The 18789-nt window shown below is 34.8% G+C and overlaps 1 protein-coding gene across 6 annotated transcripts in view; it reads left to right on the top strand.

Moving 5' to 3' along the window:
- Window positions 1–14530, top strand: part of LOC104604272 (uncharacterized) — a 43289-nt gene extending 28759 nt beyond the window's left edge. For 5 of the 6 annotated variants that reach the window (XM_019198919.2, XM_010268568.3, XM_010268559.3 and 2 more), the window contains 6 exons: window positions 378–488; window positions 11687–11758; window positions 11867–11968; window positions 12049–12095; window positions 12311–12338; window positions 14074–14530. In XM_019198919.2, coding sequence (XP_019054464.1) covers window positions 378–488; window positions 11687–11758; window positions 11867–11968; window positions 12049–12095; window positions 12311–12338; window positions 14074–14169 — 456 coding nt within the window. In that variant the 3' untranslated portion in view covers window positions 14170–14530. The remainder of the gene's footprint in view (window positions 1–377; window positions 489–11686; window positions 11759–11866; window positions 11969–12048; window positions 12096–12310; window positions 12339–14073) is intronic. The other variant, XR_002023063.2, reaches the window with a different exon arrangement.
- Window positions 14531–18789: the final 4259 nt, after the last annotated feature.

The following is an 18789-nucleotide window of genomic DNA, read 5'->3' as shown; positions in this document are numbered from 1 at the left end:
CAGTAGGGGAAACACCAAACGAACCTAAGAGTTCAGATCTGATCATTATCAACATCTTCATCATCATCATCAAAGCCTTATTTTTTCTGGCATTCCATACCATCTTATTTTTCTGGTTCAAGGACAATATAATTGTTTTTAAATTATCTTCAACAATCTGAAAAAAAAAACAAAAAAGAAACAAAAATAGAATAAAGCTGTAACGATTTAATCAAGTAAGAGAGAGTAGAGAAAAGATGAAGCTTTCAACATTAAAAATTTTCATAAATGATTGCTGATCTAAAGCTAATGATATTGGATGATTCATTTATGATTTTTGTAAGGTATGATAATTTACTTTATATTTATCTTCCATGTCTGTGTATGCCATTTTCCAGGGTGTTGGTTATCCACTTGATATTGTAGTTTGCAGTGCATTAGGTGCTGACATGTATGATTGTGTTTATCCTACCCGTACTGCTCGCTTTGGCACTGCTCTTATACCTGAGGTAAGCCTTCTAAACATTCACGAAGCACTATAAGTTCCTTCTTTTCTGTCTGAATGAATAATGATGTAAATTTACTCATACCACCCCTCTCTAGGCGCAAATATAGCAATCCCTTTGTAGTCACTGTGGTTTGATTAGATGCTCCTTTTAGGGATTGGACTCCACTAATTATGACTATCATCATTCAAGTCTTGTCCAAATATTGATAGTTCATAGATCTTGTCCAAGGATTAAATCCTTAATGTATAAATATTAAAATCCTTTTCCCCAAATCCTTCACTATGCCTATTGACTCCTTTTTAGTTCTGTGAATCGTCTTATAATGCTATGTTATTTGGATTCTTCACTTTACCCCAAATCCCTGTATCGTATCCAACACTGTATAGGTTTGTGCATGAGATACATGGATATGCTAAATACATGTTCACTTAGTTTTACGGACATCAACATAAATTACCAATTGATGGGTTAGAATGAATATTGTAACAAGGAGTTAAAGCTTGAGCATATGTAATGCTTAGCTGCAAATGCCCCTTAGACCTCATAAAAATGCCAATTTCTATACATTCACGTTTTAGGCTGCATTTGGTAAGAATGCATTTTTGTATTGAAAATGAAAGTAAATTTCAATGTTCAGAGAACTGGACTAGGCATTGGCCCAGAAAAGGGAGAGGTTCATAGATGAGAGGTTCAATTGAGGTCAAACCAAGATGACATAATATATATAATATGCACAATTATATAATATATACATAATAATATTAACTATATACATGTATTCAAAATATATAATTATATTTTGCTATAATGCATATTTTTTATTTTAGTTTCAAATTTTTATATTAAAAATTAAGATTTGAGGCCAAAAAAGGCAATTTTGGAAAAAATAGTGAGGCAAGGCTCCTTCTGCCTAGATAGATAAAAAAACCATTTAGACAACTAAGCGCATAGTTATGGCCTTTGGAAGTTTGCACATAAGGTAAAATAAAAATGACAAAAAAAACAGCCGGTTATACAAAATCAGGACCAGTTCATCCATTGGACTAGCTAGTTGGCCAACCAATTTTTTTTATCAGTTCCGGTTTTGGGGGTATAACCGAACCATTTGGGGCCCAAGTCACAATTTAACTGGTCCAACAGGCTGGTCCAATCAGTTTTCTAAACATTGGTAAATTTGTTTTTTTGACATTATTGCATTCAAAATGGGGACAAAGTTTGCTTTCAAAAAATGAAAGCGAACTTTTGTATTCAAAGTTGGTCAATGTAAAACGGGTAGATTTCAGTCTTGAACTTTGTGTTTCTACCCATCACAACCAAACACACTAGAAAATTTATCAATGCAAAACCAAACCAAGTTTGCAATTTTGTGAACCAAGCATATATGCATTTGCACCCTTATGAAAATAGGTTATATGCTACTGGTTTATTTGTTCTTTTTTTGGGTTACTGATACTTCACTTTTTATATATCATAATTGAATGCATGCAAGTCAGATATAACTTGCATGGTTGAAAATTAAATATTTATCATCTAATGCATGATGTGTTCATAAATTAGCACTAAGTACAAACATTCTACTCTGTAAAGCACACAAGCATTCATTTGGTTGGTTTTTAAGACAATATGCTTAGTATTGAATCTATTGATCATCTGCATCAGAAGGATGCAGCTTCAAAACAATTGTAGCATGTGCAACTCAGATGATCTGGTGAACCATTTGTTCCTTTCTTGCCCAAGTACTTCTTTTCTTTGGGATTTTGCTTTTGTGGCCTTTTCAGCAGTGATGGATCTGTCCTCTACTATTTCCATATGGAATGCATTTTATCTTTACTCAATTGCTCTGTGAATAGAAGAGGACCAACATTTAGGCAATGGTTCGGTTTACCATTTGTTGGGCAATTTGAAAAGAAAGAAACAAAAGGATTTTCAATAGTCTTGAGAAGCATTTGGTGCATCCATGGCTCATAGTTATAAGGAAGATGAAAGGGTGGGGGTATTCAAGGGCAATTTAGTAATTTGGGAAGGAAAAGGTATGGAGGGAGGAGGTGTAAAAAATGAGTTATTAGGTGGTGAAAAGTTGCGAAAAATGGGTCGTGTGGGCCTTGTCGCTTGGATTGCTGGTTTGAACCAAATGGGGCAGGTGGCCTAATTGGAGTTAAGCCAATGTCAGCTAATTCACGAGTTTGAATCTATGCCCCATGGGCTGGCGCCCCAAAAACGTGTGGAACAGGATGTCCGTTAACTTGACCCTTTAGCTCCAAAATACCAAAGCAAAATTGTTTCCTCTCCATTCCCTCTCATCTCTCGACCTGCCCTGTTTTGTAACCTTGCTTGAACCCTACACCTCCTCCTCCTCCTCCATACCCGGAGCCAACGCCGCTAACCAATCCGTCATTGACTGTCCTCATCTCATCTGTTCTCTCACATTTTAACTTTTTTTTTTTCAATACAAAACCATAAAAGGGAAGAGTAGGCGATCAAGACTACAATCAGCCTTGAACCCTAATAGATTTCAGAATAGGAAAGGTAGAAGAAAAGTAAGAGAAAGAAAGAAAAGAGAGGAGAAGAACTGGAGAACACAAAGGTTTGAAAGAAGGGACAGATTCTAATTGACCTGCCGCCGCCACTCTCTTAGTATTTATAGGTTATGTTCAGTACATAGGGGAAAAGGACAGATCTGCCCTTAGTACTTACATGACAATTAAAGCAAATAAAAAACTGAAATAACAAACTGACCACCAACTAATACTAACATGACTGAAACAAATAATTACACATACTGTCCTACGAACACAGTGGGGACCACAGCTGTGGGGCCCACATCAGTGTTCTCTACAGGAAGGATCACCAAGGACCACTCGATCATTGTTCAGGTTATCAATACCCTTTGGGGGAGGGTAGCATCGATAATCTGTTTCTAAAGTTATTGCCAATCATCAGGGTAGCATCGATAACCTATGTTTTTGCATCAGTACGAATAAGATTGCAAGCTTAAGAGGCATTGCAGCAAGCCTCCCCTTTAAAAAAAGAAACAATCAAAATGGTGTTTCTGATAATTGTCCCTACACCCTGCAGCAGCAGCAGCAGCATCCAACCAAGACTGTGACTAGTGGAATTTGGTCAGGTGGGGTGGTCGCCAGTGATCCTTTAGAAATAGGTTATCGATGCTACCCTCCCCTAGAGGGTATCGATAACCTGAACAATGGTTGGGTGGTCGCTGGTGATCCTTCCCTTCTATGGTTTTGTATTGCAAAAAAAGTTAAAATGTAATAGAACAGATGAGATGAGAAGGACGGTCGTTGGCGTCAGTGCCGAGGATGGAGGAGGTGTAGGGTTTAGGTAAGGTTTCACGAGCAGGGCAGGTCGAGAGATGAGAGAAAATGGAGGGGAAACAATTTCGTTTTGGTATTTTGGAGCTAACGGACGTCCCATTAGCTCCACATGAGTTCAAAGGGGGATGCATGTGGGAGGACATGCGGCGAGGCCCTATTGTGTGGGACATTTTTGGGGCACCAGCCCGTGGGGCGCAGATTCAAACACTTAATTCACTAAACTCTTCTTTGGGTTACGAGACTTCTAAGGAAAATTGGTTTATGGACGGTAACCCTCGTCCATTTTCTCCCCTTTCAAGTTCAATTTGAGTCGTATGAGAATTGGAAGAAAATTTTCATGGGTTTGGTCATCCAAAGAAGGGAGACTAGTGAGGATGGGTGTGACTAAGTAATTGAGGGTAAAAATGGTAACAAGTTTTAAATTCCACACCTCAAGATCTCTTGATGTTTTAGGAAAAAGGAAGGAGATTTGGGAGTGGGTGAGTACAAAGTTCGTTCGCATTGATGACTTGTGCTCTTCTATTGGCTACTGAAGAAGGCACTCCACAAGGCAGGGCTACTTTTAAGGACAAAACTTTGCACTTTGAGAAAGGTTTTTACACTGTATTAGATGAGGACCAGGGGTGATAATAAAAAACCGAACCGAACCAACAAAACCAAACAAAAAATTCTGATTAACCGAACTGGTCAGTTTGGTTTTGGTTTGGTATTTTTGAAAAACCGAAAGTATCGATTCGGTTCTGGTTAACCAATATAAAAACCGGTGGTTAACTGAATCGACCGGTATATATGTATATATATTATACATACATTTATGTATATTATATATTCATATATATTTTATATTATCTTTATATTATAAATGAATATATATGCATTATATATACATAAATATATATTTATAATATATAATATATTATTTAGTATTTATAATATAATATATTATATGCATTTCTAGTATTTTTTGTTGGAGGCTACATGGGTATATTTGTAATGTTGGTAAATTTTGGGGACTTGTATGTATTTATGGGAGGAATAGGGGCCTATGTGAAATTTTGATATGATTGGGTCTTTTGGTGTGTGGGATTAGGGTCGAGTGAGTGGATATTTTGTTGTGAGTTTGTAGAGAGGTGGTTCTCATAGTGAATATTTTTTCCTATCTTCTTGTGGATGTAGTCTATCGAGCCAAACCATGTTAAATCTTGGTGTTTTCTCTATTTCTTCCTATCTTCTTGATTTGCTATTTGATTTTGTGTTAGTTGACATTTTATTATATATTTATATATTTATTTATAATATGTACTATAAATTTAAAAAAAAAAACGAAAAATCGACGAACTGAACCAGTTGGAAATCAAACCGGTCAACTAGTTAACCGCTGGGCTTCCATTTGGTTTCGGTTAGAGGTGTAAATCAGGTCGTGCCAGGCCCAACACGACCATGTGGGTCGTGTTGGGCCTGGGATTTTAGGTCCACGGGTTGGCACGGCATAGCACGACACGGGTCGGGCTGGCACGGCCCATATATATTATAATTACATAATAATATATAGTATATAATATATTAATAAAATATATTTTTTAATTTTATTGTACTAATTTATTTAATTATTGCATATATAAGCAATTTTATACACAAAATTCATATAAAATTAAAATTTTAAGTTTTTTTTGTCAATTTTTTAAATAAATAGCTTTGGCCCGATACACGGCCCAACCTGGCCAAGGCTCGGCCCACGGGCCAGACCGGCTCGTGGCATGGCACGGCACAGCACGGGCCCACATGGGCCCGGGCTGTGGGCCGTTTTGGGCTGACCCCTAAATTTTTCACTAGGGAGGGCAGCACGGCCTGCACAAAGTGCGAGCCGCCCACGGGTTGTGCCCTGCCGGCCCGACATGGCCCACTTTACACCTATTTCCGGTTCCCGATTTTCCAAAAACCAGTAGTATCGGTCCGGTTTGGAAAATAGCCCCACGACCATGAGAACCCCTAGATGAGGTAAAGGAAGGTAGTAAAAATGCTCTAGTTGAACAAAGACTATCAGCTAAAGAGGTGAGGGATCAGCATGGGGTGTTAGAGGAACGGATGGAAGGAGAAAATTCTGATGAGAAAGGCAATACAAGAAATGACTTGTACGTTACTGCTTTGAAAAGTAATGTCCTTTCCAGTGAGACTGGTAGTAAGGAGCTATGTCAAGACATGGAGGGAGTTGCGAGTGACGTGGATCTTGAGCAGGTGTGCGAGGAAGAAGTGTTGAGGACATCGATCTTAATAGGAAAATTGGGGGTGGATTTAGGTAGGAGAAGAAGTAAAGGCAATTTGACGATTTCTCATTCTGATAATTTCACTGCAGGGGAGTTGAGAAAATTAAGAGGATCTAGCAATGGGCACAGCTTGTTCATGTAACTGAAGTTTTTCTCGTCTCAAGGAAGGGCTTGTTGGGGATGGCCTTGCTGCAGATTTCAAGAGAATCTACAAGAGGAAGAGGTTGGAAGTCAATGCTAGAGGTCGGAATTCTTTGAAGGATAGAAGAGGCAAAGCAATTTTCTGAAGCTATTTGTAATTGGATTTTTGCATTGTTTGGGTGCAGGTGGATCCTACCTACAGGTGTTTGTCTACTGTTTGAACCTTCTTTTTTTGTGTGGCCCACAAAAAGGGGCAGAGCATGTGGAAATCTATCAGAGCAGCTGCCATATGGACAATTTGGGAAGAAAGAAATGCAAGAATTTTTCAAGAAAAATAATGAAACATCCCAAGTGTCAAGGACTACATTTTGACAAGAACAATACATTGGTTGAGGACCATGGATTCCTTCTAATCCTTTTCCTTTGATGACCTATGGAGGAGTTGGTTAGTTGTGGCTAGGGGTGTCAATTGGACTGGATTTGGTCTGATCCGATCCAGTCCGATGTGAGTCCATTATAAATGGACCAGGTCCAATCCAATCCAATGAATGTTTTGGATCAATTTGGACCAGTCCACTTCAATGTCTGGACCGTCCAATCTATTCAAATTCATTTTGATTTAGATTGATTTCAACCCAAATCCGGTCCATTGATACATATATTCTTATCTTATATCAATGAACCAGATATTGGCTTAATCCAACCCAATCCAATATAAATTTGTTACGGACGGACCAGGTTCAATCCAATCTAATAAATATTTTGGATTGGATTGGTCCAATCCAATATATCTTATTGGTCCGTTTAATCCGTTCAAATTGATTTTGGACTGGATGGGGTCCAATCCAAAACCGGTCCATTGACACCCTTAGTTGTGGCAGCGAGCTTTTCTAGAAAGCATTGGGTTTTTGCTGATTGGGTTCCCTTGCCTGAAGGGAGTGCAAAGTTGAACTTCGATGGGAATAGTTAGGGTTACCCAGGACCCTCTGGAATAGGAGGGGTTTTGAGAGATAAGGACTGCAACATATTAGCTCTTTTTTCTGGTCCAGTGGGTTTGGGAGAGTCTAATAGGGCCGAACTTTTAGCAGCCCTACAAGGTATTCAACTTGCACATCAGCTTGGTGTGGAAAATTTAATAATTGAAGGTGGAAAGGCAAAAGGAAGGGAGTTTTAAAAATATGGTGGAAGTGGAAGTTTAGGATGAGGTCAAATAGGAAAGAAGAGGGGGAAGGGAGATAGTGGGGAGTAAAGTTGAAGAGCTCCCAAAGAAAATAACATTGAGAAGGGGAGAGTGGGTATTGATTGTTTGGTGGATAAAAGAAAACAATTGGGGAAGGGGGTGAGATTTGGGAGGAAGGTGAAAGGAGAGAAGTAGAAATTGTTGATGTAGAGTGAGAGGAGGTTGGCTGTAGTGGCTGCAGGTGAGAGGGAGAGGGCTGAGAGTTTGGATGAAGTTTTTTTGTTGTGGATGCTTGGGCTTTGCCTATTTTGTCTTCTAGGATTAGTTTCAAGTTATGGTTTTTGTTTCTTTTGTTTTTTTGGAAAGTTTGGGGATGTAGAGTTGTATTCGAGGCAGTTTTGTTTTGTCTTTGGGTGCTTTGTTCCTCCTTATTTTTGTCTGGAGGTGTTGCCTTAACACCTATCTAGAATGTACTTGTTTTGTCTTTTAATGAATTATCTTTTACTATCAAAAAAATATTAGCAGTTTTTGGATGGATTTGGTGGATCATTGTTTTCTCTGTCTTAGCAAAAGAAAATGACAATAACTAACGATAAAATAAGGACACTAATTTTTCCATTTGGTTTTTAATGTTTCCTGAGGAAAGTTCCTGCTAAGCTACTAGAAGATGAAGTTGAGAAATAATCCGATCACCTTAATGGCCTAAATTTTGTAGAGGCAGTGATGCAGTAGGGTTGGAACAAACTATCATGAGCGAGGGAGAGAGAGAGAGAGAGAGAGAGATCCCAAGGGATCTTAGAATCACTCTAGGGTTTGTAGGAGTCACTCCATACAGAAAACTTGCAAGAGAGCTCTAATAAATCTTCTTTCATTCATTAGCTTCAAAAGGAAGAGAATACATCTATTTATAGAGTGATTTGTGTGGCCCGGAATACTGTTAACCATAATTACAAAAATGCCATTCCTTGTCTTGTGCATCAAGGAACACAATAACTTTCTATCTATTAATGCAAATAAACTGAAAATTGAAAGACAGGCCCTACTAAACTAGAGGATCAAGATGTCTCAGCCCAGGCCCCACACAGGACTAGTTAAAATGACAAAAATACCCATACTGTCCAAATATACAAAAATACAGAAAATTTAAGTTAATTCCAAATTTGATTCTTCAACTCCTGCATTAGGCAGCTAAAGTAGAAAAAGAATCTTCCTACAAGACGCTAACATGAAAAAAAAAGGGGAAAACCTGGTTAGCACTTTTATGATACCTATTATTAAGAAAGATGATAAAACTAACTTAAGAATGAGGTAATGGAATAACCACCTACTGAAATGTTTCTAGATAACTCTACAATTAAAGTTCTCTCATTTTTTTGATGTCCAAAACATTGTGATATTATCAAAAGTATAAACAAATTGTAGAGAACACTGATGTGGACCCCACTGTGTTCGTATTACAGTAGTAGACAGTTAGTTATGTTAGTTTTTCAGTTGTTAGTTGGTAGTTTATTTCAGCCTTATGTTATTAGTTTTTATCTTATTATTTTGCCATGTAAGCAATAAGGGTAATTCAGCCCTTTTGCAGTTATTAGAATATGAATATAAATTACAAGAGTGGGGCGGCAATTGCTTGTAACCCTCTCTCTCTTTTCTGAAATTTCTCTTCGTGTTCTCCTTCTCTTCTCCTCTTCTTCCTTTTTTTCTTCTTCTTATTTTCAATCTTTATTTGTTTTCTGATTAAAACCTAAGACAGGTTGTAGTCTTGTTTGACTACTTAAATATATAACTATTGCTGATAAAAAGCATAAATAAATATTGTAAATCTGAAATTGATCCTTGGTTAGAGGAACAATAGTTACTTGATACTTCAGTTGTATGATTTTAGATGAATATGATGGCTTTTTCCATCTGTGCCATGAAATACTTCACATTGACATAAGATTGCCTAAATGAATTCCTATTGTGCTTGAAATACTAATTATTGAACATACCTTTAGGTATTCAAATTAAATTGCATGACTTCTTGGAAAGAAAAAGATAATTTTAAAAGCTCTCTGGTAGTCATTCAAAGAAATTTTTATTGTGTAGTATGAAAGGTCCATCATTGCATTTAAATGCTACAACTTTTAATTTTAAACACTTGGCTTTTGTTTATTTATTATTTTTTAAGGATAGCTGGTCTTGAGGATCTATATTTTCTGTATCTTTTGCTTATTTATTGATGATGATGTTCCCTGCAAACTTTTTGCAGGTTTAGCTATAAAACTAAAACATATCTTTTCGTCATACCTAATAAGTATACTCTTTTTAGGGTTACCTTCATCTTCTTTCTTGGTCACTGATGTGAGCAGACAAGCAAGATTTATGCAGTACCTCAAGTGAACAATAGGCAAGGAAATATGGAGCTGAAAACAATAAAAACAAACTGGATGTTTATAGATTTCAGAACTAAACCTGATTTAGAACTCCTCCTGGAACTGTTCTGCTACTGTAGTAATGGCGTCAAACTGGCCTCTTGTGCGGACACAACAATAGAGGTATTGGAAGGGCTTGCTCAAAATCCTAGTTGAAGTTGGCAAAAGTCTTGGTTTGTTCCTTTTGGGTGATGAGACTTTTGTTAGAAGAACAATTGAAGAGTTTGAAAGGAGGGAAGAGAGTCTGAAAAGGTGTCAGTTGGAGGAGGAGAGATCTGGAACGAGGTAAATGATGAGCGGGAGGAGTATAGGTGGCTCTCATTGCCATCTCTCTGCATGATCTTTTCTTTTTTTGGTGGTTAGTAGTTGGGTTTGGGGGTCAGGGGATAGTTGAATCTGTTTGGGTGTATGTGGTGGTGGGGGGGGTATGTTGGTTATTTTGTTTCGAAGTTTTTTTGTTTGTTTGGCGTAGTTGGCTGTTTCCTAGCTCCTGAGTGAGTACTTGTCACCTTCTTTTCTTCTATTCTCTTTTTCTTTTTAATGAATTGTTCTTTATTATCAAAAAAGAAGAAACAACCCCCTTTTCTTCTACAAGTCTCAATGGCCTATTGGAAAAGCCAACCAAAATATTTACAGGTAAGCTCCTAGAATATCCTGTCTTCGCTTTCTAATATTGTGCCCTTTTATTGCTGATATTTTGGTGTGGTTTTTCTCTTTGTTTGGTGTAGGTTGAATCTGCCAATGGGGGTGGATGAGCTTTTTGAATTTCCACCTTTGTTTGGCCTAAGAGAAGGGGAAGAATTATGTGGAGATGTGTGACAATTGCATTGGTTTGGACCTCATTGGAAGAAAGGAATATATGGATTTTTTTCAGAGGAAAGAAGCAAAGAAGTAAGAGAATGTTTGATCACAAGGGTAAAACACTGGATTAGAACTTTGGATCACTTCTCACAGTTCTCCTTTGATGATGTATAGAGGAACTGGAAGGAGGTGGCTAGGAATTCATCTAAGAAGTATAGAATAAATGCAATGTGGATGCCTCTTTCTGGAGGCTATATGAAGCTAAATTCTAATGGGAGCAGTCAAGGAAACCAGATGCCTCTAGAATTGGAAGGGTGATGAGAGATAGAGGCAGTTGTGTCGTAGCTTCATTTTTCCAGTCCAGTGGGAGTGGATGATTCTGTCAAGGCTGAAATGTTGGTTGCCTTGCAAGGAGTATATACAGATTGCATATTTACTGAATATAACTTGGAAATTGAAGGGGATCCAAAACTGGTGATGGCTGCTGGAACGAGAGTCTATTTTATGGTGTTTTTGAAATGAGATGAAGGAATTTAAATGGTTTGCCAGAAATATGAATGTGAATATTTTGGGGGAGGAGATCAACTAGACAACTAATGGGATGGCAGATGCTCTAGCTAAGCAAGGGGTAAACATAAATTAGTTGTATTCAGTGCAGTTATAATATATATATTTTTTATTTTGTTTTGTTGTAATGGTAGCTCCTCGTGCCTCTTCAAGAGAAGCTTGTACTGATTATATATTTTCTGCCTTAATAAAATTTTACTTCATTTATCAAAAAAATATCCCCTTCACAAACATCTCCATAAGAGCAAAAAGCAACTATAAACAACCCCTTTTTTATATATTTTTTTTTCTCTTTGGGACTCATCATTGTCAATAATTAGGTTTTAGTTATGTGATAGTACAGTTTGATCTATTCATTCTCCTTCAGGTAATTGCATTCCTTAGGTCTTAGATTATTCATTATTCAAGGGAAACCACATTACTATTTTTATAATATGAACAGCTTAAACTGCATATTGTGATATTTGATACTTCTATTTGATTAAATTTTCTTATGTAGGGGGTACTGAAATTGAAACATACTGCAATGGCTGATGATGTTCGCCCCATTGATCCTACATGCAATTGTATGGTATGCCTATTGATGTGACTCCTTATTTTGCTAAAACTATTTGTTTACCAATTGCACATAAATTACAGTATGATCTTTTTTTTCCCTTGATTTTTCTTGTTTCTGTAGGTTTGCAAAAACTATACAAGAGCATACATCCATTGTCTTGTCACCAAAGATGCTATGGGATCTCAACTTCTCTCATACCACAATCTCTATTATATGATGAAGGTAAAAGCATTAAAGCTTTCCTAACGGTTTCTGATTTGATTGGTTTCCATTTAATGAGTAAACTGCTTTCTGATTTACAGCTTGGTAGAGATCTGCACACATCAATAATTCAGGGATGTTTTCCGGAGTATGTTTTCCCTCTTAACATCATAACCTGTTTAGGAGGAACTAAAAGATGATTTGATTAATATCCAACTAAGTTGTTGAATTCATTATGCTTATTTTTTTATTATTATTATTATTATTATTATTATTATTACTATTATTATTGTTATTGTTATTGTTATTGTTATTGATCAGCAAGTATGCTTATTTATTATTTGTTTGTTATCGTTTATGCAGGTTTGTGTGTGGGTTCCTACAGAAAATGGTACTCCAACTCTATTGGTCCATTTATTCCTAAAAATTTTATCTTTTATTTATTTTCAACAAATGGCTATTATTTAGAGTAGAAAAGTATGATGGTGGATTATAAATGTTACTATTTACACCCTCAAATCTTTGAATTTATATCTTGTTGAAAAATTATGTCCTTACTTGGGTGTAATACAAAAAGATGTAAAAGAGAATAATGCCTATTCAAATAAAACATTCTCAACACTCCCCTTCAAGCTGGGCATAGATATCTCTCTTGCCCCGCTTGCCCAAATTACTATCAAATTTTGACTTAGGAACCCCCTTAGTAAGGCCAATAGCAAGTTGGTGTCCGTCTACTATGTGTTGTGTGCAGTTATGTTGGACAGGGTTATAGGCAATGTTTTGACTTAGGAACCCCCTTCACAATAGCTGCTTGATGCCCTCCATGTTTTTTTTTAAATTGCCACAATCGTTCATTTGTCCAGGTGGCAAGTAAGCAATTCAATCATCCAGGTCAAATAGGTCAACCCATGATGTCATAACTAAATTATAAAAATTAATAAAGATAAAAACAGAAATAAATTATGGAAAAAATATTAACTTTGTAAAAAAACATTTGGGCACATCTTTAATATTATATACTTATCATATTACAAAAACTGTGTGAGAAATAAAACTTTTTTTATAAACATAAATATAAAAAATTGTAGAAAATTGATACATCGAAAAAAAATTGTAGAAAATTTTGGACACATCTTTACTAAAATTACCTTGTGCAAAGCACATGTACATTTGCTAGTGTGTGTATATGTCAATTTTTGGTCCTAGCTGGGTTGGCCAGGCCTAGATCTAGCTTGGCCAGGGCCCAGGCCAGGCCAAAGATAAAATAGCTTGCTCGGGCCTGGAAATTTGCAGACTGGACAAGGCTGGGTCATAAATGATAATCCCTAATTGAGCATCATGTTTCCAAAATTTCAGATGTTTTCATTGACACCCTTAGCATCATTTGTAGGGCTTTAATTGATGGTTAAGCCTCCTTATTTAAAATTCAAATCAGAACAACTGATGAGTTAAATCAATCGAGTCCTACAGAAAAGTATTAGTTGTCCATGTGCAACCCAATAGAAATAGAAAAAAGAATTAATTGAAGAGTAGAGCCAAATATGTTGGCTGTCCAGGTTTGAGATGGAAGTTTAAATACCCTTTTTAAAAGAAAAATATCAATTGCATCACCATAGTCCTTAACTGGGAAAAAAACTAAAAGATTCTGTCTTTTCTTTCAATTTCTAAATATAATCACCTCCCTTCCATCAAATGACAAGAGCATCTGAAATGATCAACTATGTACAATTTATCATGAAATACAGTAGTTGTGCAAAGTCGGTTTTCAGACATGGTAGTTTGCTTCCTTTTGCCATATTTAGATTTTAGACTGATCTATATCATTTTCTAGTAGTTTCCTGATTCCTTGATGTTCAATCTGCTTTGGATTTGTGATATTTTTTCTTCTTTCTGTTAAAATTAATTTTAACTGATGCCTAAAGTAGCTGGCTTGAATTTGTGCTGTATATATCCACCCTACCTGGTACTGTTAAGTTGTCCCTCAGAATCATTGTTAATAGAAGTTTCCATAAAAAGAAGTTTTGTTATTTGGTATTGTGACTCCTGTCTGAGGGAGACAGATTGTGCAAATCCCCCACATAATTAAGCTTGTTTGGTGGAACCTCTAAATGGTTGTTATTTTGCAGTTCCCCAAAGGTGATGTCCCCGAATGGGTTTGCAATGCCATGGAGGTTGCTGGAATCGACATTTCTTCCTGCTGTGCTCCCTTCTCTTCATCCTGAGGTTAGGTGTAGTTAGACTGAAAGGAGTTGGTTTTTTCCTAAGCATAAGGAAATAATAATGAAAGACGGCTCATATAATTGAGGGCATTGTCTCATGTCCAGGACTTTTTTTAATCAAAGGCAGCATATATTTTGTAGTGAATATGCTGCTTGAATAGGAATTGCATCTAATTTATGAAATTTTAATCAACTTATTGGCATTACAGGCTGGCAGCATAAGTTTTGTAGAGGATATGCTGCCGAAATTGTTTTTAATAGTTGCTGTAAGCAATTTGTATCTGCATTTTATTGATCTACTTGTATCAAGTTACGCTAGTTTTTGATCTTTGATGCAAGCCATAAATGATATTTTTCTTAAGCACGCCCTGTTGTATATCACTATATCCTTGATGTTTCTTTGTTTACATGTTTTTTTTTTTTCAATTCATCTTCAAGTGTGGATATCCGTCTTTGTTTCTTTCTTTTTTAAAACCCTTAACTGCTTCAGTGGCCGAACTGAGTGAGTGGCATCTTGGACTATGGGTGTCATCAAGCAGATTTTGAGCTACCTAATATTGCAAGGCATATTTGGTTGATTACTATATCCTCAAGTAATTTAATTCAGCTAATTAAAACCGTAACACAAAAAACCCCCATATGCCTTTCAAATTATTTCCTTTTCAGCAGCTCTTTATTAAAGTCATGAGATCGAAGACCTATATAGAAAGAATTTAGCAAACCAAATAGCAAATAGTAAACTATGCTTATTCTCTTGGTTTTGTAATAGACAGAGTCGCTTACCCCCGGTAGATTCAATGTGCTTCAATCATGCACACAAGGAATTAAGGATTAATAAATTGTACTCAAAGCAAAGCTTAAAGTATCAATATAGACCAATATGCATGTTGATATACATAATATACCTTAACAAAACAGGTTCGAGAACGGAAAATTAGGGAAGAAAAGGATATTAGAAGCCAAAGTATATACGTGGTCATCACCATTGTTATTGTACATCATTATCACCATTTCCCCGACCCCTGTGGAGAAATGGGGTGGGAATGGGGATGGGAAAATTTTCATTCCAGTTGTAGGGATGGGGTGAGGATGGGAAGAGCATTCCCCGGCCCCTGCCCCTGCCCCACAGGTATCCCAATCCCTGTTAATATATGGTGGAATATATTTAAATTTTATTAATAAGATTGTAAATTATTTTATTCTTATTTTTTAAATAAAATAAAAAACAAAAACAAAATGGTTGATATCACAAAAAATCATGCGAGTGGGGAACCCCGTTGGGATAGAGATGGGGAGAGTGGCTCCCTGCCCCGTTGTCATACCTAACACAGATTAGCTGAACTGTATAATTTATTATCGCAAGAATGGGGATGGAGAGAGTGGTTCCCCACTCCGTTGCCATACCTAACACACAGATTAGCTGAACTGTATAATTTATTATCGTTCATATCTGCCATTTTCATATATTCGATACAGTTTTTGGGTTAAGATTGTTAGATTGAACTTTCCTTAATTAAAGATTTTATTGGTAAAGTTATCATGTTATATTTCCCCCGACCCATAACCACCCAGTCCTGGTACAAGCGGCATTTGATACCCAAGTCTTGTTTTTATATCGTATTTGATATTTATGCCAATTTCTATATGCATTTCCAAAGCTTATTCCCCAACTAGCGGGAACCAGTGTGATGCAAGGGTTTTGTTAAGCAAAAGTTAAACAATACAAACACATAAGAGTATACTTTTGTTTTATATTTTAATTTTTATATAATTAATAACTTTTATCTTTTATATAATATTTTTAATAATTTTTTTTGCAATACAAAAATAACAATAATTAATTTCAACAAGGATGGCTCATCAAACTGAAGAAACCGACCAACCTGACCTAACTTGACTTGAGTTGATCGGTTTTCTAGTATTTTCCAATCAGTTTTAGTTTGGTAATTTCCCAACCCAACCAGGTTGGGTCAGTTTTGGTTTGGCCATTTGTAAATCAACCAAAATCAAGTCGATCTTACCATACTATATATATATATATATATAATTTTTAATACAGAAATGTGGGAAATTCCCATATTTCTTAGCCTAAAATATTTTATATTATAAATTTAAAGTATTTATTTATTTTTTAATAATACTGTTATAATTTGTTAAATTTTAATTTAACTTTTAAGTTTATATCTTTTGAACCGATCGACCAAATTGATACAACCCGAGTTAGCCAATTTTTACTAATGGTTATTTAGTTTCGGGTAGACCTGTGCATAGGTAGGGCTGAACCGGGCTTTACCTCTTTATAAATAGAAAATGACCAGGCTTGAGCCCAAGCCCGAAGCCCGATCTAGACAAATACTTTACATTATATTAATTAAAATATTATTAATAATATATTATATATTTTATAATATTCTATACATTATAATATATAATACCTTTTTCACTACTAATTTTATTATTATATAATATATATTATGTATTATTAATATATATTGTAATTTTACTATATATAATATTATTGGGTTAGGCTCAGGACAGGCTTATTTGGGAAACCTCAAGCCCAACCCAAAAAATAGTCAGGCCCAATATTTAAAGCCCGAGCCTAAGCTTGCGGGCTTAAAACGTTGCCTAAGCCTGATTTAGAATGGGCAGAGCCAAGCCAACCCATTGGGCTACCCGGCCCATGAGCAGGTCTAGTTTTCAAGTGACCAACCTCCCAACCAACCAAGTTGGTTTAATTGACCAAACAGCCTTCAACCAAACCGAAATGATCCATGAACACTCCTAATTTTAGCTAAATTAATATTCTAACCTCTAATAAATAACAATAGTTTAATCTCCAATAATTATGAGACTTTATAACGAAAATACACAAAGATTGAAAATAAATTTATAATGAAAATACTACAAGTAACTAATAAACATACAATGAATACAATAATTATGAAAATACAATAAATACTATTAATATATTAAATTAGTCAATAAATAGTGTAACATCCAATAATAGTTTAATCTCTAACAAATATTAATCAATAAATTATAACAAAAAATACAATAAATTAAATTTAAAATTTAAATAATGATATTTTAATCTCCAATAATTATTAAAAATTTTTCATTAAATAACAAAACAAAAATAGATTTATACATAATTGTTAAAAATATATTTATCACAAATACAATAAATAATTACTAAAAATACACTAAATATTAATTTTAGTATATACAAATATATAATAAATATAAATAAATATTTTAAAATTAGTAATAATAAATATTATTTTTTGAAAGTTATTACATAATTTCTTTATATTCTTCTATTTTTAATTAATATTCAAAATATGATTTAGTTATTAATTTTTATATTTAACATATTTAAAAATTAGTTACAATATTATTTAGTTATTTAAATAATATCATTATTTAAATTTTAAAATATTAAATATTTATTGAATTTAATAATCTATAAAATTATAATTTATATTATTATTATATACTTTCGTTATTACTTTTATGAAATATAAAACTATTATTAATTCAAATATTCTGAGATCTATTATAATTACTTTTCTACTTGTAAGAATTTTTTTAAATTTATTACATAATTTAGTTATTTTAACCATTTAAAATTTAGTTATGTTAAATATTTCGTTATTTAAAATATTTAGTTATTTAAATGTTTAAATAATATCTAAAATATTTAGTTTTTTATTTAAATTTTATTTACTTAAAAGTTATTATGTAATTTTCAATATTATGTTATATAATTATTTATCTATTTTTGATATTTTGTTATTTAAAGAATTTAGTTATTGAAATAATATTTTTTTAGTTTTAAATTTTTATTATGTAAACAACGTTTAAATAATTTTATCATTTAAACTTAAAAATATTATTTAGTCATTAAATTGAATAATCAATAAAAATATTATTTTGTGTTTATAATACATATTTTTAAAGTTATTACGTAATTTATTTATAATATTTAAATAACTCTTAAATTTTATTAATTCAAACTTTATTTAGATGGAAATAGATCAAAAGTGGGAGAGGATAAATAGAAATTAGAGATAATTTAGGGGAAGGTGGGGTATACTGGTATAGCGGTGCCACTTTGGCTACATATTATAAAACCAAATCTCTCTTTCTTTCCTTGATAATTAACTCCCTTGCCACGTGACTTAATGGGTGGACTGGGTAGGAAAGAGGAGAAAAGAGAGAGTGAATGGGAGAATTGGAAAGGGGTAAGGGTGAAAGGAGAGAGGTTTAAGGAGAGAAGGGGGACTGGGAGGAGAGGGATTTTGACATGGGACCTAATTGCTTGGGAAATTTTGGCTGTTTGGGAATTTCTTCCACATGACATTGTGACACGTTGCCCTCTTGCCACTTTACTCCCAATATTCTTTTACCCCACATCCTTGGTTTTTTTGCACAGGAGGCTCACAAACAGCCCAGGTTGGTTTTTTTAGAAACGGCCGAACCGCCAAAGTGTTTAGGCGAAAGTGACATCCAGAGCGAGAAACAGTGGAACGGTTGACTTGGGATCGTACCCCCGTTGTTTAGTCCATCAAAAGAAATTAAAAAAAAAAAAAAAAGAAGGCATGCCTCAAACAATTTGGA

The sequence above is a fragment of the Nelumbo nucifera genome, chromosome 5 (assembly GCF_055504915.1).
Source record: "Nelumbo nucifera cultivar China Antique chromosome 5, China Antique-T2T, whole genome shotgun sequence".
Taxonomy (NCBI): Eukaryota; Viridiplantae; Streptophyta; class Magnoliopsida; order Proteales; family Nelumbonaceae; genus Nelumbo; species Nelumbo nucifera.
The sequence above is the reverse complement of the archived record's forward strand: the minus strand, read 5'-3'. Positions and strand labels throughout refer to the sequence as shown.